The following is a 19,460-nucleotide window of genomic DNA, read 5'->3' as shown; positions in this document are numbered from 1 at the left end:
CGGGCCAGTGCTCGTCGTGAGTGTTGGTCCAACCTGTCAACCGCCGGTGGCCACCAGGGGCAACTCTGGGCTGGCCTACCGGAAGTTTGGACGATCTAGTGTGCCCTGAGAACGAGATATGCGCAGCTCCTATCGGGATTTGTCGGCGCATCGGGTGGCTTTGCTGGTCTTGTTTTACCATTGTCGAAATGTTTTGCGAACCGGGATTCCGAGACTGATCGGGTCTTCCCGGGAGAAGGTCTATTCCTTCATTGACCGTGAGAGCTTGTGATGGGCTGAGTTGGGACACCCCTGCAGGGTATATAATCTTTCGAAAGCCGTGCCCGCGGTTATGAGGCAGATGGGAATTTTTTAATGTCCGGTTGTAGATAACTTGACACTTGACTTCATTAAAATGCAGCAACCGCGTGTGTAGCCGTGATGGTCTCTTCTCGGTGGAGTCCGGGAAGTGAACATGGTTTGTGTTATGCTTGACGTAAGTAGCTTCAGGATCACTTCTTGATCACTTCTAGCTTCTCGACCGACGCGTTGCTTCTCTTCTCGCTCTCACTTGCGTATGTTAGCCACCATATATGCTTAGTGCTTGCCGCAGCTCCACCATATTACCCCTTACCTACCTATGAGCTTAAATAGTTTTGATCTCGCGGGTGTGAGATTGCTGAGTCCTCGTGACTCACATATTCTACCAAAACAGATGCAGGTGCCGAGGATACTGGCGCAGATGGCGCAACTGAGCTGAAGTGGGAATTTGATGAGGCCCTTGGTCGTTACTATGTATCGTTTCCAGATGATCAGTAGAGGAGCCCAATCGGGACGATCGGGGATCTGTGTAGCATTTGGGGTAGTCTTCTTTTATTTTGGTTCCATAGTCGGACCTTAGTGTAATCTGGATGATGGATGTTTATTTATGTGTTGTGTGAAGTGGCGACTGTAAGCCAACTATGTATCTTTTCCCTTATGTATTACATGGATTGTGCGAAGATTACCTCACTTGCGACATCGCTTTCAATGCGGTTATGCCTCTAAGTCGTGCTTCGACACGTGGGAGATATAGCCGCATCGAGGGCGTTACAGGTTGATGATAACGGCGACGATGATTTCCACCCTCCGAAGCTCCAAACATACTCCAAATCAGCCCTCCCGATGAAGAACATGAGGTGGCGGTGGCTCCTGATAACCCACAAGTGTAGGGGTCAATTTTAGCTTTTTTAATAAATAAGAGTGTCGAACCCAACGAGGAGCTAATGGTAGAATTTATATTCTCTTCAAGTTCTATCGACCACGGATACAACTCTAAGCACACTTAATGTTTGCTTTACCTAGAACAAGTATGAAACTAGAAGTACTTTGTAGGTGAAGTGGGATAAGTTTGCAAGAATAAAACTAGAAATATTTAGCGAAAATAAAATTAGGAGTAATTTGCATGATAATAAAAGTTAGTTGTTTAGTAGAAAGCTTTTTGTAACACAAGAGAAAGATTTGTCCCTAGGCAATCGATAACTAGATTGGTAATCATTACTGCAATTTTATATGAGGGAGATGCAAGAGCTAACATACTTTCTGTATTACCCTCCGCCAGCCGCGGATTGATACGGGTGGAAGCTCGAGCTCCGCGCCTTTCCCAGTAGCTCGTCACGGTACGCATACGCCCCAACGGCCCATGTGGGCCCCTCTTGCTGCTCAGGGTTGTCACCTCTGACCCTCACTCCTCCCAGTCATGGATGCTAGTCCCGGCACCTCCGAGCCCGCGGTGATGGCTCCATGAGTCAGAGGTGCAGGAAGCTCACCGCGCAAGGCAGACGACCCGAAATCGGATCTAGCCGCTCAGTTTGCGGTTCTTGCAGGTCCACACCGGTGACCCTGCCCTTTGACCCGACAAAGAGAACGAGCTCATTACGATGTTCTAAGTCGGTCCTTCACTAAGACAGTCAGACGGACGGCTGCCGCCACCGCCACCAAAAAATGCGAAGGCATTGCGACTCGGTCTTGAGGAGTCTGAGCGCCTCGCGAAGGAGAAAGCGGCGGCTTTCAAAAAAGCAAGCCACCTCACCAAGGAGTGGGCCCACGCTGTCTGGTGTTTGTCGGGCTTTCTTCCCCATCCTCCTCATCCGGCACCTCCAGCAGCTCTGACGACCCTCCGTATGCCGACGTGTACACCGATTTTGAGACATCCTACGGCCGTTCCGGAGACAACATGGGGAAGGGCAAGGCAAAGAAGTGGTGAAAATTATCTTTATATACTCTTGTTTGTCAATGTTGTGTAGTCGTGAACTGGCCATCTTTTGAACTTGCTATGTCCAATTATATGATGAACTTGCTATGTCCGGTTGTACGATGAACTTGCTATGTCTGATTGTATCTTATGTGTTTAATTCATCTATGTTGTGTTGATCTATGTTGCATTGAATTGTATGAATTTTGGGGTTTGAATATGAGGGGGTGTTGCGGAAGCGTAGAGGGCGCAAGCCAACGCTATACACGGGCGCATCCAGACGTGTTTGTGGACGTATATGGACCCAAATTAGCTATGTTCGGTTGGAGATGCTCTTATGTAGTGTTGATTTGATTGGGTCGGACTACAAATAGCCGTTGGTGCAGTTAGTTCTTTTTCCCCCTCTCACAAGGCGAATAGGACAAAGCTTACCTCCCCTCAATCTTCGCCGACAAGTTTGTGGATTTGCTTCTCCTTTGCACGTCGCTCCAGTGACCGATGGTAGGGAAGGAAATCCCGATGCCTCGCCTCTGACTGATAGATAGGTTAGGGTTTTAGTCCTTGCTGGGGCGATGCTCGGACGGATGGCAGCGCTTCATTATCAAGTCAGTGTTCCAGCCACCGATCCTCCTCAAATTCGCATTTTGGGGTAGATTAAATGGATCTCTGGCGCATATTCATGCTGCCTCTTTGGGGCGATAGGGTTACGTTTTCTCACCTTGCGGCAGATTCAAGTCAGTGTTCTTCAGATCGTTTCAAGGGTTCAATGTCAACGATGACGGCTCTGGGGTGCTAGTTCTTAAGGGCACGTGCACAATTTCTTGACTGACAACGACAACATCGGGTCGGCTTCGGTATGGGAGTGCCGATAGCTTGTTTTGGCGGCAGTGAACATTGGATGGTTCAAAGTCCTCAATGTAATTTGTATTATGTTCAGATTGCTTTGTACTTCTACAAAACCAAGACGTGGGTTCTTTTCGGAAAAACAAATAATCGTTGGCGCGGGCGGCTGTCCCTGTGACGGCCCGGTTAAAAGGCGAAGCAAAACGGTTGGTTGAGGGCGTCCGAGGCCTACCGTGTGGCCCTCCGGTGTGGCCGAAACGGGATGCAGGCCACATGTGACGCGGCGCAAGGAGAAAATCTGCACGGCACGCGTGGTATAATTCCCTTGGCGGGAATGGAATATTCGACTCCTCTCTCGCCGGCCTGGCTATACATAGGAGACTGTTTGTGCATTCCAACTTTACCCTCCACTACATCCCATAATCACAGCGCTGCCATTTTTCCTGCTTCTGTCGTCCTTCCCACAAATAGTACTCCCTCCGGTACTTTTTACTCTGCACATTGGTTTTGCCGAAAGTCAAACTTTACTAAGTTTGACCAAATTTATATTAAAAATTATTAGCATCTATAATATTTAATAAATATAATATAAAAATATATTCCAAGATGAATCTAATGATATTGGTGTTGTTATGTGAATGTCTATAATTTTTTATATAAACTTGGTCAAAGTTGGATGAGATTGACTTCAGACAAACCTAATATGCAGAGTAAAAAGGACCGGAGGGAGTACTTGCTGAGAACTGTCATTAATCGAAAAGTGAACTTAAAAATCGAAAAATGCATCACAAGTTTCATGAAATGATTGCAGTACAGAATGTGTGTGCCACACGCCCACACCTTACCCACTAGCTAGTTTTTTTTTTGCGGGGTATCCACTAGCTAGTTTGGTGTACCTTAGAAGTGTTTTTGCTAACTTAAAAAAATTGAAGTCAAAAGTGGACTAGATAAATTAAAATTGCCTTTTGTTAATCGTGTAGTACGTGCAAGACACGTTTCAAGGATTAACCACAATATCCTCGCATAAAAAGGATTAACCACAATAAATATTGACTCCATGAATAATTGTGCTTAATAAAATTAATGTCATTACTAAATTATGATTAATGCAATTAATATGGTTTTAAAATATTGATGATGTGAATGATATATCATTGAAGCAACATGGGACATTGGATATAGGTGGTTGGATGGCTCAAATTATTTGGATTCATCAAACTCATGGTTTTATAAGTAGTACTGACTTGAACTAAAACCATGACATTTATTTTCGATCGGAGGGAGTAGTAGATGGTAGATAGATGAAGAAGAAAAGTAAGCAAATAATTTGGCAAGGTCTAGCTTCTTCACTGTGTACAACGGAAGCAAAGCTTAGCATCTACTACGAACAAATTTGGTAGTAAAAGTTGGCAATGCGAATTTCAACAAATTGAGGATGCATAAGTTCAAAAGTTAGTTATCAACATGTACAATCGAAGTTAGGGAACACAAAAGAAAAGTCCATCCTTCCCCTTAACATATCATCCATCACAAACTTGTTACCAGGGTGTGTCCAAATTGATATTGTGGTTGATGGCCTAGGTCATGCTGGCATAGGAGTTCCATTTTATGTAAGGGCAGCGCTTGGCTCCGGTGGACCTACGTCAAATTTGGATCAGTGGCCTTCCGCACCGTCGGATTGCGTTGGGCCCGAGCCATTGGATCCATATCATTTTCTTCCCCCAAAATTGATTCATACGCACAACCATCCTTCACCCTCACGCAGCGCGCTCGTCATGTCCCCTGTCGTCCCAGTCGTCCTCCCCGGCCACCACCCCCGCCTCCCATTGCATATCGCCGCCCTTGTTGCAGCTCAATGTCATCATCGACGCAACAGTTTCACCCGGTTGTAGTATGGCTAGTGTGTCATTGGTTGCAACAAAAAACATCATCGGTCGTAGCTATCTGCACTGTTGGTTGCAACTTATCCCCCAATGCCCGTGCAGCTCATCCCATGCCTATCCCAGCATCCGATGGCGTTAGTTGCAGCTCCTCGTCATACTTGTTGTAGCTCATCGTCGAGCCATCTCAACAACCCACGACCACGGTTCTGGCTCGCCGCAGTGACCGTCACAGCTCACCAGTGTGTCGCGGTTCCAGCAAGCCGTTGCCCCCATTGCAGCATCCCATGGTCACAGTTCTAGCTAGTCCGATCGCCGTCGCAGCTCGCCACGGTGACCGACGCGATCGTCCCAGTCATGGTTCCAGCTAGTCGCTTCGTCGTTGCACCTCACCTGGTGACCGACACAGCTCATACCGGTCATGGTTCCAGCATCTCCTGTGGCAAGTTCCAGCACACCGTGCGCGCAGCCGGTTCTAGCACGTCGTAGCCATGGTCACCACATCGTTGTTGCCCGGTTCTAGGACGCGGCGCCCGTGGTCACAGCATCGCTGCCGACCGATTCTAGCACGCGGCGCCCGTGGTCACAACATCACCGTCGTCCAGTTCCAGCGGTGCCGGACGCAGTCGTACCATCATCGCCGACCGATTCTAGCACGCGGCGCCTGTGGTCACAACATCGCTGTCGTCCGGTTCCAGCTGTGGTGGACGCCATCGTAGCATCGCTGCTCACAGGTCCCAGCATGCGTCTATCTCGGTTCTAGCACATGACAGTCGTATGCACCACCCATCGCAACATCCCTCGCGCCCCACTATTGTAGTACGCGACAGCCATGGTCGTAGCTCGAAGTCGTGGTGGTCCCAGCATGTGCTCGCTGTGGTCGTAGCACGCACTCGCCGTGGTTGAGCATGCGGCCGTCGTAGTCCACTCCAACACAGCATCCACCACCGCCATCGAAAGCACCAGATCGTAATCTGCAACACCTGCAGTTGCCTTCCCTCCTCCCTGATTGTGGCGCACGTCACGGTAGCGGGGGGGTGTTGGTGTGGTTGAAGGGAGTCAGGTGTGTTGTTGGTTGAGGAAGGGTTGTAGATGCGTTGGGTTCCAGCCGATAAGGATGAGGGCAGCAGAGAAGGATGGGAGGGGCGAGGGTGACCCGTGTGGCCATGTGGAAAGTGAGTCACTATCGCGAGCGACTACGTAAAGCGAAGCCGATCGACGACTCAGAACATTTTTTACAAGGAGTGCAAAACTAGTGCTCCTCTTCCTGGGATTTGCGTGCGAAGCATATATTTTATTTATTTGAGGGAACTTGCGAAGTAGATTATGAGATAACTACACAACTGTCACTTAAATTTGGGACCCCAATCCATGGCGCCCGTTCTCCAGGAATGATGGCAAGCGCGACCCCTGGGGATGGCAATTTGCGCAGTTGGGGGTGGTGTTTTTCAAAACTGTCATGGCATTTTGTTTAAACTGTGGTATGTATTGGGCAAAAACTGCCACTGTTAGATCTAAATCTGACGGCTCTGGGGCTTTTGCCAGGTTTTGATACTGCGAACATCCGTCAGATAACATTACGATAAATTTGTTACTAAGAATAGTGACTTTTGAGTACGTGTTTGATGTGGCTTGAGAGCCTCCCCAATATATGACCAGTCCCGTGGTTGACGTTTAGCGTGACTTTTGCTTGTGAACCCTGTGGCGTCAATCTGCTCCAGACAATAAATAAAAGTGGAAGGGCAATATGGTCCAAGGGCATCGCCGTAAATACCTCTGCAAGCTTGGCTTGCCATCAGAATAAATGCAAGCCAGCCTCGCTCAAACTCGTCGAGCCACCCAAACTCTCGAGAAAAAACAGACGCCAAGAGACGAAAGAAACGCCCTCCTTCCTTCCTTCCCCAGCCATCTCCTCCTGTCCTGCCTGCGCGTGCGCATTTTCACACTAAACCCCCAATCCAACCTGCCGCGGCTCGTCGCAGATCGGCAGAGCAGTCCACCGCCGCCGCGGAGGTGTGTTCTCGTCCCGAATCCCGGTTTCTTCATCTCCCTCCTCCTCCTTCCTTACTGATTCTGCAGCCCAATCCGTAAGCTTGTTTCCTTTGCTTCTTTGGATCGTCGGGTTGTTGGTTTGGCGGCGAGGGGTGATGGGTTTTGGGGAGGTTTGGGTTGGACCGAGGGCAGGGAGTTGGGAAGGATTTTTAGTCCCTTTAGGATTCATGGGAGAGAGAGAGAGAGAGACGATAATCTCTCCCATTATTTCCTGAATTAGGTGCTTGTTCTGCTGGTGGTACTGCTCGGTAGCCGTGGATAGAGCATTTAAACAGTAAGTAATATTTTGGACTTCGAATATCCAATACTAAGTTTAGTTCCTGTGATGGAGACCCTGAATTTTTATCCGGGGATATTCACGTCAGATCAGCCTTTTTCCCCCATACATCCACTTGGGAATCTTTTTACCTGCCCCAGTTAATAGTATGGTAAGTAGATACTTGATACTTTAGAGTCACGTCTAAGTCGGTTGATTGCTAAGGAACGCATTTGCACTCAATAATAGGGGTGAATTCTGATTTGTGGTGTTGGAGATAAGAACAGTGTATCATCAGTCCTTTGTACCGTGTGTTCTCCATGATCTAGGTCACAGATGCAAAAAAAAATAGGTCACAGATGACGTGATCATATTGTGCGGAACAAGAGCAAGATGGGTTTCCGTTTTTGGTGATCTAGTGGATGACTTGCACTTGCGATCATTGAACTGGGCTAGCCAACATATTGATCAATTTGTTTCCCAAATTGCTTTGGATAATTAGATGTGTGAATTTTTACCATGTTTGCGTGTTAACCAAATAGCACAGAGTTGTGTTGGGATTAACGGAGTTTAAAGTTTTAAGAAATGTGTTGAATTATTGGGTGCATCCATTTTCCCTATATTTGCATGGTAACCAAAATTCTACAAAGATGCGTTTGGATCAGTGGTTTCTAGTTTATTAAAGTACGATTGCTTATGGATGCTACTAACCACCTAGAGATGTATAACTTCAATTATCAATTTTAGCATAGAATCGCTCCATTTGCCCATTTGTCTTACGTCCTCTTTGATGATTTCAGGTGGTGATCATTCTTTTTATCGGGAGGTGTACATCTGCTTGGCCTCTGGCAGTAGCTGCAGTTACCAACAGTCGAGAGTTCTCATGGCCAAGTCTCATGAGACAACGAGTAGGAAACCTCCTGGCCTCCGGTTATTCAAAGGTGCCAAGGCTCTAAGAAATTACCAGACGCTCGTCTTGGTCCTTACATTCTTGGCATACACTTGCTTCCATATGACTCGGAAGATAACAAGCATTGTCAAGAGTGAGCTTGATCCCCAGACAAAAGTGGGGTCTGCCTGGGGACGATTGCACACACGCGACAGTCTCAACATTGGTTGGTCTCCATTTAACACCTCTGATGGTTCCACTTTGCTTGGTGAGATAGATGTCGCGTTCCTTGCGGTGTATTCTCTTGGGATGTTCTTCGCCGGGCATCTTGGTGACCGCATGGACTTGAGGATTGTTCTAACAATTGGCATGATTGGCACCGCCATATTCACTGCGCTCTTTGGTGCTGGATATTGGCTAAATATTCACAACTTCTACTACTTTCTGGTCTTTCAGATGATTGCTGGCTTATTTCAATCATCTGGATGGCCTTCAGTCGTTGCAGTTGTTGGTAACTGGTTTGGGAAGAGCAAGAGGGGATTGATTATGGGTATATGGAACGCACATACTTCTATTGGAAACATATCCGGTTCTCTGCTTGCTGCATCTCTGCTGAAATTTGGATGGGGGTGGTCATTTGCCATCCCCAGCATCATCATGGCTCTTGCTGGGTTGGTGGTGTTCTTTTTCTTGCCGGTTAGTCCTGATGTAATGGAGATGGATATTGATGATGTGGAGGTAAACTCGGACAAGGATACTGCAAAGGAGCCCCTTTTGGAACCAGGCCAAGAAGTGAAACATAAGGCAATTGGATTCTTGGAGGCATGGAGGATTCCTGGAGTTGCACCGTTTGCTCTCTGCCTCTTCTTCTCCAAGTTGGTTGCATACACCTTCCTGTACTGGCTACCTTTCTACATCAGCCATACACGTAAGTCTTCTTATTCATCTTTCAAATCTGTATAACATTGTTTCCTTTGGTGCTTCGGTAGCGACTCGGATGCCTGTATTTTTTTTCCTGTTATAACCTGAACCATGCTTTAAAGTGTTCATTCGTGATAGGCCTTTGCTTGTTTCAGCTATTGGCAACGAGTACCTCTCTGATGCGATGGCTGGCAGCTTGTCAACAGTCTTCGATGTTGGAGGTGTGTTGGGAGGAGTCCTTGCCGGTCACATCTCTGATCGCTTAAATGCACGAGCAATCACGGCTGCGAGCTTCATGTACTGTGCCACACCTGCCCTTTTCTTGTACAGAACATATGGAAGCATGTCGATGATGTTGAATATTTGCCTCATGTTCATCACTGGCATGTTTGTCAATGGTCCTTATGCCCTGATCACAACCGCAGTATCAGCTGACCTTGGCACTCACAGCTCATGGAATGGTAATTCTCGGGCACTGGCCACTGTGACAGCAATCATTGATGGGACCGGGTCGGTTGGTGCCGCGATCGGGCCATTGCTCACAGGATACATCTCAACAGAGAGCTGGAGTGCCGTGTTCACAATGTTGATGGCAGCAGCACTTCTTGCTGGGCTCCTCTTGACACATCTTGTCTGTGCTGAGCTAAGAGGAAAGCTGTCTTCCAATGGGAGCAAGGTTGTCGCCAATGCACAAACTACCTGCTCAGACCAAGTATAAGATTGTAAGTATGGTCTGTAAGATGTGGTATTATGCACTGGAAACATTTTTTGTAGTTCCATCACCTTCTTGGTCGACATCAGTATGAGTCTGAAATAAGCTGAAGGATGGGGTTTCCGAGTGACTTGCTCTGTACAAACTCCAGGAATGACTAGCAGAGGATAGAAAAGTTGTGTCGAGATTTTTTATTTAGACAAGATGGAGGTGAAAACACCAAAAGTTTCTGAGCCCACATAGTTTCTTTTCCCTAGTGCCTTGTAAATACGAATTGGGCAATAAGTTTGGGCCTGTGTTTGCTTGTATCACTGCATATTTAAGCTTGTACGCATGTGATTGCTGTTTAGGGTAGATATAAGAAAATCTCCCTCTACAAGATGAGATCCGAGTCTATCTGCTGGCCATCTTGATCCCCTTTTGTACTTGTAAATATATCGAGTTGATAAAATTTGGAATTGAGATCCCACATCCCAGGGAAATGTTGGTCCAAGAAAGTAAATGGTGTACTGATTATTTGTTCATATGCCTTCAGTTTCGTTATTAGAAGATAACGTATGGTTTACACGCCTAACTTCTGGAGTAATCTGATATACACTGTTATATTAGTCTATTCTTTATATAATAGGATAGGAACCTACATATACATATATCCTTTTGATGTTTCATTGTTATATCTTTGTCCTAAGCTAGACCAAGTCTATAGAAAAATATGCAAACATCGACAACACTAAATATTGATATGAAGTGTTCAAAAAAAAGATATGGAAATGTATTTTGTGATATTTCAAATGAAAATAATCTGGTGTTGTAGACGTTGATATATTCTTCTATAGATTTGTTCGACCTCATAAACATGTAGACAAATGAAAACAGTTTTGGCTCTTCCTCCCCCCGCTTGGTTAAGAAATAATATGGCATTTTTTTATTAATCATTGATCACCATATATTCCAAACAGAGTATAAAGAGGGGGAAATCCAGTTCTTCCACAAACTAGAATAGCAAATTACTGCAACACAAATCAGATTTACCTTTCCAAATGGCACACACATTCAACTATGGACTGACAATTTCACAGTACAGGTCTAACTGTGAACAAAAGCAATTGATGCATTTTCCAAGTTACAGCGTCATCATAGCGCACAACTCACCGATGAAATTAACAACAAAAGAGGCTTAAACTAGCTCAATATTTCTCACACATGTACTCCTATATTGACAAAACATAAAGGAGAACTTGAAGACATTTGATCTCGAATGATCTTTTCAAGTTCCCAAACATGACTAGCAAGTCCAGTTCCCTTCGATACGGTCAAGTGATACGGATGAAAAGAATTATGACTTCATCATGTAGCCCAGGAAGATCCCGATCAAAGCTACAATTATGACAATTACAAAGGAAAACCCTCCACCGCGCCTCTTGCTGACTTCCCGTCTCATCATATCCTGTGACATAAACAAAAAAACATGATAGAAGTGAATCACAGATTCGTGACAGAAAAGTGTAGTAAATATAAATTGTTTCAGACAAATATCTCTCTTCTTCTATTAGCTTTAGTACTAGATAGAATAATAGTATGCATAGTCTATATTTTAGGTAGGCATCACTATATATACAATTATTGCCTAGCGACATGAGGTTCCTCTAGCTGTCTATTGGCTTCATCGATGCACCACTATTTCTTTTATTTGCCATGCTCAAGTTCTTAAAAGGATTGTTCATATTAGCATACAATAATCTAAAACGACACGAACAAATGACCATTTCGTTGAACGAACCTATTTCTTACAACCAAGATGTTAGACATGAGCTCAGAAGTTCCTATCCACTTCTAAATGATCCTCAAAACTCCTGCATCTCTCAGTTTGACCTTTTTTGGTCTTCGACACAGTTTCGACTATGATTTTCACTTATAGTATGTCTACAGAATTGGTATAAAGATGTATGAAATGAAACTATTTCGCAACACAAATACAACGATACTATTTATACATGCCCAATCCATACACTTCATTATATCAAGTTGTCAAAGTTGTGCATTAAAGACCGTGCAAAATCAAGCGCGCCTTAGATTGTGGGAGTATGCAATTTCATTATTTCAGTTCACCTTTCCTAACAAGGATTTGAGTAGTTCAGTAGCAATGCACTTATAGTGGTTTCTTACACTGACACACTGACATCAAGGGTGGTTTGCTAGAAATACTAGTGAGGTTCCAGAAGTGTGGAAGTTGGGCAAGTGGTTGTTTGGGTGGCTTTTAGTGGAAACTGTTCTGGCTCCCTCTGTACATCAAGGACTGCAAATACCGCATTTATGAATTTGTATAATGAAGATTTTAATCAAAATACCGAAGACAGAGCCCGGTTTCAGGTTGAAATACAGAAACCAAAAATTACTCAACAGTAGAGAAAAACCCAAGCAAATGACGTTATAGTCCATAGAAGAAATTTGAATACTGTTTTAATCTTCAGAATATATAAATTGAAAAGGAAATCTTTGATATGTTATGTTGGAGCTGAAGATTCTCCAGCATGACTAGTATCGAGCTGAGGTAGCAAAAAACAAACAGCATATATATGCAGATTGCTCTGGATGTAGCTTTCTTTTGGAAAAATGTCTTGTAGAAGTTCTTTGGCATGGGAACAGCCACTTAAAACAATTCAGTGTTGACTAGCTTGGGATCCACAGCCAGTCTTGCGACAAGTCAGAAGTCACCATTCCAGCTTGGCATATATACATTTGAAAACCTTGGCATGTTTCATTTATTTACAGTTTCAACTATGGAGCTTTCATTTTCATCAATTTGAGAATAAACAGATACATCCATTGCTATTGTTATTCCTAATGCAGAAAGCGACAATTCGGTGCCTTTTGAGCTTCAAGATAGTTCCATATTACTACTTTAATGTAATAACTCTGTTAGTTTGGTCCTCAAGTAAAAATGCCCAATACATCTGGTAGGATCAAGTACTCTACCAGGTCTAGGGCGTAGGTGGTAAGGGAAGGATGGAGGGAGACGTGGCGAGGATCGGGCGCGCCGGCGGCAGGGCGCCGTCGCGGCTAGGAGAAGGGCGGCGGCTAGGGCTGTTGGCGGCTAGGGTTCCGGCTCCTCAGGGAGCCGGGCAATAGGAGATAATATTCTTCTTATTGCTTGCCTTCAAAAAGAGTCTTACAACCTATATTTATATCCTAGATAACTTGTAGAAGAATCAACCTAAGATAACTTGCCTAAGATAACTTGCCTAATCTGAAAATAAAAACTAAGATAACTTGCGGGCCTAAGCCGGCCGGCCATAACACTTCTCCCCGCCTGCACAAACAGCTCGTCCTCGAGCTGTAAGGTGGGGAAGCGCTTGCTTGAACTCTTCGAGGTAATCAACCAGCGTCAAACACCTTCTCGACATCTGGGGCGGCCAGGTCGGCGGCGACGGCGTCCTCCGGAATGTAGTCTGCCACCTCCAGGTAGAAGAGTCGCGGGCAGGCGTGGCCGGGCTTGTAGGGTTCGTCGCAGTTGAAGCACAACCCTTGGCGGCGACGCTCGAGTATCTCAGCTGGGGTGAGCCGGCGGAACGGGCGCCCCGCGGTCGCGGCGAGGGGTGCAGCAGAAGCCTGCATAGGCCGACCCTGCGCGGAATCCGGTCCGGGTAGCGACCCAGCAGTCTGGGACGGTGATTCCTGCTGGATGGCCACCGCGCGGCGCTCGAATGCGTGGGCGTAATACATGGCCGACTGGAGATCCTGGGGTCCCCGAAGCTCCACGTCCACGCGGATATGGTCCGGTAGACCGCCCACAAATAACTCGGCGCGCTGAGTTGCGGAGACGCCCGGCGCGTGGCACGCCAGGGCCTGGAAGCGGTCGGCGTAGTCCTGCACCGTGGATGTGAAGGGTAAGCGGCCGAGGGCCGCCAGTCGGCTCCCGCGGATAGGAGGCCCGAACCGAAGGAGACAGAGTTCCCGGAAGCACTCCCATGGTGGCATGCCGCCCTCGTCCTGCTCGAGGGCGTAGTACCAGGTCTGCGTTGCGCCTCGAAGATGATAGGACGCGAGCCAGGTGCGATCCGAAGCGAGCGTCCGCTGCCCTCGAAAGAACTGCTCGCACTGGTTGAGCCAGTTGAGGGGGTCCTCCGTGCCCTCGTAGGTGGCGAAGTCCAGTTTGGCGAAGCGAGGGGGTGTCGGCCCGCCGTGCCCGGGGGCGGCCGTAGTTGCCGCCGGCGCGTATGCTGGGTCGGGAAGCGCCGGGGCGTAGTTCGCCGAGCTGGAGGGGTGATCAAACCGCAGGGAGGGCGTCGGGTGTTCCGGCGCCGTGGAGTAGACCGGCCCCGAAGACGAGCCGGTCGCCCAAGCGGGGATCGGCGATGGTGACGGTGGAAACTGCACCTGGTGCAGGGGCCGACCCGTAGCCCTAGGCGCGGGTGGTGGTACTGTCGATGGCGGCAGCGCCTGGTGGAGCTGCACCGGCGCCTGCGGCGTGGGGGCCGGCGGTGACGCCGGAAGAAGCTGCTGGGTCTGGCCCTGCTCCGAGGCGCCGGTGCCCAGGTTAGGGCTGGGCGGGGCCGGTGGAGGACCCTGCTCCGAGGCCGCTGGAAGGTAGGGCGCGACGGAGGACGGCGCGGCAGGCGCGGTCCAGGTGGGCCACTGCGGCCCCGTGGTGGCGAGAAGTGGCGGGGCTGCCGGCGCGATCTGCGGCGGCCACTGCGCCCAAGGCGGCCGTGCGGCCGCTGGGGCGAGGAGCGCCGGGTAGCCTCCGGTGACGGCCCCCGGTGCCGAGTACCACGGAAGCGCCTGCTGACCCGCGGCCATGGCTGGATGGAGTCCGATGATGGCCCCCGATGCCGAGTACCACGGAAGCGCCTGCTGACCCGCGGCCATGGCTGGATGGAGTGGTGGGGGCGGCCCGTACGGACCTGCCAGGTAGAGGCGGATCCCTTGAACCATGGTGACGAGGTCGTTGAGGACGCCCGCCACGGCCTCCGGCGTGAACTGTTGCGGCTGCGGGGGAGGTGATGGCGGCGACGAGTGTTGGACGGGGGCCTGTGGCTGCCCTTGGCCCGGCGTGGTGCCGGGTGCCGTTAGGACCGGCGCTGAGAGCGACGCAGTGGTGCCCGCCGAGAGCGAGGCCGTGACGCCCGGCGCAGAGGCGGCGGTGGTGGAGGAGTTGGCGGGCAGCGGTGGTGGTGGCGGTGGAATTGGCGGAGACATGGTCGAAACCCGGTTACCTGATACCAAATTGGTAGGATCAAGTACTCTACCAGGTCTAGGGCGTAGGTGGTAAGGGAAGGATGGAGGGAGACGTGGCGAGGATCGGGCGCGCCGGCGGCAGGGCGCCGTCGCGGCTAGGAGAAGGGCGGCGGCTAGGGCTGTTGGCGGCTAGGGTTCCGGCTCCTCAGGGAGCCGGGCAATAGGAGATAATATTCTTCTTATTGCTTGCCTTCAAAAAGAGTCTTACAACCTATATTTATATCCTAGATAACTTGTAGAAGAATCAACCTAAGATAACTTGCCTAAGATAACTTGCCTAATCTGAAAATAAAAACTAAGATAACTTGCGGGCCTAAGCCGGCCGGCCATAACAACATCACAAGGAAACAAGAAGGGTGAAAAATTTCAAAATAGAAAATGATAGGGAGAAGAAGAAAACTAAAGCATTCACAGCAGCTTTATACTTTTAAGTTCCGCTTAGCACAACTGAATTTAGATTCTTAAATTTCAGATGATCATAGATGGTGGTATCTAGTAGGTGCTTAGTATTAGATAAGTTCCAAAACTTCAGATAAAGCTTCCACTATGAAGCCACAGTACTATACGCTAGAAAGATAGCATGCAATACTGCACTCACAAGTTCCTGTCTAATTTTATGGTTCTGTTGAATTGCAGAATTCTTTTCTTCGGTCAACTTGGAGATCAAAGCTCCAGCCTGCAAAACAAATTTGAGAATGTAAGATTGTAAGATATTTCATATCACGAGATACTAAACCCATAGCCATTATTAAAGAAACTAGATGATACCCCGCGCGTTTCTGCGGGAAACTTGTTAAAACAAATGCATAACTAGGTGCTACAGAAACAACTAAAACTAATGCAAAAGCAAATGTAAAAACGATCTAGGTTTACATTTTAAAAACAATAAAACATACAAAGTATGTGACAAAATGATGCATAAAAAGAGAAACTTCTGGATCGAACTTATGACTGGCATGCATGGCTTGATTCCCCACAAAAGAAAAGACGTGCGTGACTTGATGAGGTGCCAAGGTTTTCATGGATAGATTAATACAAAAAAATGTAACTTATGACCACATGCATGACTTGTTGATGTGGAATGGCTGCATGGAGAGGAAAATTAGGTAGTGGGTTGCACCTATGTAGCACTGATTACGAGTCGAAGGACTAGTCAAGACTAGTCGATGGACTAGTCTATGAATCGCAATTGTGGTGTCGACTGCAAATCTCATGTAGACTCGAGCGGTCGAGAGACTAGTCGTAGACTAGTCTACACTAGTCGTGTACATTAAGTCGAACGACTCAAACTTTTTTCGAGGGGATAAGAGAGGCGCTCGGCCCGCGAGCCCGTCGGAGGGAAATTTTGTGGCTAGGTTTCAGTTTCGCTCCAGAGAAAGCTTCCCACTCCTCTGGAGCTCTCCCTCTTCACTGGTTCTGCTGTCCAGATCCAGCCCTATCTCTACTGGTTCCTGGGCTGGTTCATCTGCTCCTGGATCCTCCCTTTGCAAGTAATTTCTCCCTTCTCTTATCCTCATATGGTTCCTATATTGCTTGTTCCTTGGCTGGTTCCCCTACTGCTGGTTCCTGGTTTAGGTTTGCTTGTTTCAATTCAACATCCTTAGGTTTGAGCAGAGCTAGAGTTACAATGTCTACAACACTAGATATCTCAGACAGTGTGCTCAGCAGCCGCTTTAGCTCAAGCCGCTGAGGATTATGACCCATCAAAGGATCCTGGGAGGAAGCCAACTAGGACCAAGGACCCAGCCTTTTGGCCTGATCTGCAGGACAAATTGACAATCCAGTGTGTTTTGTGTGGCAAAAACGTCTCTTCTATAGTGCTAAGGATGAAGAAACACCTTGGTATGGGGGTTACACAGTGGTGTTAATGTGTCTGAAAGCAACCGATGAAATCAGGAAAGAGATGCATTTGTACATGAAGACCAACTCAACCAAGTTCAAAGCCACGAATTCATTTGTATTGTATACTGTACTTGTATACTTATATAGTGTAATACTACATACTACTACTCTAAGTATTACTAGTAGTTATGTACTGTAAGTTCAGTGCTACAGTACCATGTCGACTAGTCTTGCACTAGTCTAGACCAGTCACAATTAGTCTATGAGTCTCAACCTTGGAACGACTCGACGACTCTTCGACTCGTAAACATTGCTATGTAGGTATAAAGCATGAAACTTGCCGTGATACAAGATACCAGTAATCAAATTTAACATAATGTGCAAGGCCACGACCATTTTCAGGAAACTAACATAGTCCCTCCTTCCATATATATAGGGCCTAATGCGTTTTTCGAGGCTAGGTTTGACCGCATGTTATAACAATAATATATGACATGCAAGTTACACAAAGCACACCATCAAATTCGTATGTGGAAGGAGATTCTAATGATATAATTTTCACATTATACATCTCATATATTATTAATCTTATCAATAGTCAAAGGCAGCCTTGAGAAATGTATTAGGCCCTATATATATGGAAGGAGGGAGTAATTATGAGCCAACAAATCATTGATGAACTTATTACTGGATCACACACTGGAATAACAACTGACCTCTAAAGATTTTTCTTGGGGCTCAATGCGTTCTCGCAGTGCCTGCAATGAATACAGAATCAAGTAATTTTCCCTCAACAGGGGGTGGGGGGGGGGGGTGCTAAACGTGTGGGTGCAAGTTCAACAATCATGACAACTCACTCTGGTGAATCCCCCAGCAGGACCATCTCCATTTTCTGATTCAACCCTAGATGGGGAGCCTTCCTCGGATTCTTCAGGAACTGGAGATGGTGGCTGTGGAGGTGCAACATAGGTGACTCGTAATTTCACCTCTTCAATCTTATTTCCAGATTCCTTCATAAACTGCAAGCCATTCAACAACATGACCAATCAATCAATACAGGTGTACCACCAAAGTCAACTGAGAATACCACCAAAGTCAACTGAGAAAAAGGATACAATTGAAACAAGGATTTTCCAGCTCCTAAGTTAATCGATCGACTAATGCCTTGATTCTCATATAAGTAATGCCTCATTTGATTCCTTAAGAAACATATTAAGAGGGAAACATTACCATCTCTCCCGTAACATCCTTCACATTTATGCCAGAGGGTGCAACAACGCTCTGGACTAGGAACTTATCTTTGCACTGCATGTCAGATGGTACTTCTCGCTGTGCTTGCATTGTCACTGCAATAATATATATATGCACAATTATCACCAAAAAAGAAGATAACTTGATCACATCAAGAACAATGGGGGAGGAAATCTAAAGATCACAAACCAACAACATCGCATGTAGATCGTGGCAAGACAACCCCTGTGTTGGGCCGCACAGAGTATTTCTTTGGGCTTGTAGTTTTCACCTGAGACAATGAAGAGAACAGGAAATATAAAACAACACAATACAGCCTCTTTGAGTTCATGATTTCTTGCAAGCTTAGTTTGAAGCGATTCCACTGCAAACCGTTCTAACGATTTCAGTGTCATTATGCAGTTATACACTGGAAGGTCTCACCTCTAACCATCGAATGGCAAGGAAAACAATGAAATAACATAGGTACACAAAAGTAATCAAGAATAATAAACCTACGGAATCAGTTGTGCGCGAACGTCCGCATGCGTGCCTCATAGCGCGAACGGCTCTGAACCGTGCAATCACTCGGCTGCCATACACACATCACACGTCATGATTCAACTCAGGATGAGACCACGGTGATGCGTTTGGTGCACAGTGTGTCGCACAGTAGTACTGTCCTAAACCTATACCACAGTCACACCAGAGGGCTGTATTTTGACAACAATTAAACAACACATACAGACGATGATTAGGATGTAGTAGTTGGCACCATATGCCAACAACATAACAAACTCCAAGGTGCATGCCATCAACTTCAAGGTATAGACAATCAAACAACATACAGACTTGAACAACGAAAAAACCATAAGAATGACCGGCGATTATGTTTGAGAGAGAAATAGCTCTAAACTGTTCATGTTCAATCTACACAACTAGTGAACACAATATTTGGTTCTTAGGCATCATATCATAAGACACAATTTTCGAGATCACTGATCAGGTCAAATCCAACGACATGATTCACGGAAACAAAAAATCGCGAATAACAGCTGTGACATGCAAATAGATGATATGCCACACCGAAACGTACAACGCATCAAAGCGTACATGGAACTGCTCCTGTTCTAGGGTTCCAGGACGATCTGTACGGAACAAAAAGATAAGCCAGAGATTTCTGGAAAGGACTAACGGACCTTGAAGGCGATGTAGTCATCGCTGAGATTCGACAGCTGCATCGAGCAGGAGATCTGCTTCTTCAACTCAACTGCTCAACCAAAACAACAGACGAGAATCACAGACCAATCGATCCACGGTGGAAGAAGAGAGCAAAAAAGGAGATCTTCTTCGCAGAGGGGAAAGATAGGGGGAGGGGGGATAAG

General features: G+C 46.9%; 2 protein-coding genes across 2 annotated transcripts; one reads left to right on the top strand and one right to left on the bottom strand.

Annotated features, from left to right (window-relative positions):
• Window positions 1-6,773: 6,773 nt before the first annotated feature.
• Window positions 6,774-10,262, top strand: LOC119337391 (putative glycerol-3-phosphate transporter 1). The gene is made up of 3 exons (XM_037609520.1): window positions 6,774-6,948; window positions 8,044-9,060; window positions 9,209-10,262. Exons 2-3 carry the CDS (start codon window positions 8,127-8,129, stop codon window positions 9,769-9,771), a joined length of 1,497 nt encoding a protein of 498 aa, XP_037465417.1. The 5' UTR covers window positions 6,774-6,948; window positions 8,044-8,126; the 3' UTR covers window positions 9,772-10,262.
• A 530-nt stretch (window positions 10,263-10,792) lies between these two features.
• On the bottom strand, window positions 10,793-19,419 carry LOC119336750 (vesicle-associated protein 1-1-like). The gene is made up of 7 exons (XM_037608825.1): window positions 19,275-19,419; window positions 18,286-18,367; window positions 18,076-18,191; window positions 17,703-17,864; window positions 17,562-17,603; window positions 15,602-15,679; window positions 10,793-11,212 (listed from the first exon to the last, which is right to left on the bottom strand). The coding sequence occupies exons 1-7, from the start codon at window positions 19,314-19,316 to the stop codon at window positions 11,102-11,104; spliced, it is 633 nt and encodes a 210-aa protein (XP_037464722.1). The 5' UTR covers window positions 19,317-19,419; the 3' UTR covers window positions 10,793-11,101.
• Between the last annotated feature and the right edge of the window lie 41 nt (window positions 19,420-19,460).

This window comes from Triticum dicoccoides, chromosome 7B, assembly GCF_002162155.2.
Source record: "Triticum dicoccoides isolate Atlit2015 ecotype Zavitan chromosome 7B, WEW_v2.0, whole genome shotgun sequence".
Lineage (NCBI taxonomy): Eukaryota > Viridiplantae > Streptophyta > Magnoliopsida > Poales > Poaceae > Triticum > Triticum dicoccoides.
The sequence above is the reverse complement of the archived record's forward strand: the minus strand, read 5'-3'. Positions and strand labels throughout refer to the sequence as shown.

Bases quoted from the DNA above. Each gene is read 5' to 3' on its own strand.
- LOC119337391 (XM_037609520.1), top strand. From the start codon at position 8,127: ATGGCCAAGTCTCATGAGACAACGAGTAGGAAACCTCCTGGCCTCCGG. The intron at 9,061-9,208 runs GTAAGTCTTCTT...TGCTTGTTTCAG, and splicing joins TTTCTACATCAGCCATACAC to CTATTGGCAACGAGTACCTC.
- LOC119336750 (XM_037608825.1), bottom strand. From the start codon at position 19,316: ATGCAGCTGTCGAATCTCAGCGATGACTACATCGCCTTCAAG. The intron at 18,192-18,285 runs GTTTGTGATCTT...ATATTATTGCAG, and splicing joins ATCTACATGCGATGTTGTTG to TGACAATGCAAGCACAGCGA. The intron at 15,680-17,561 runs GTCAGTTGTTAT...TTTGTTTTGCAG, and splicing joins CCCAAGAAAAATCTTTAGAG to GCTGGAGCTTTGATCTCCAA.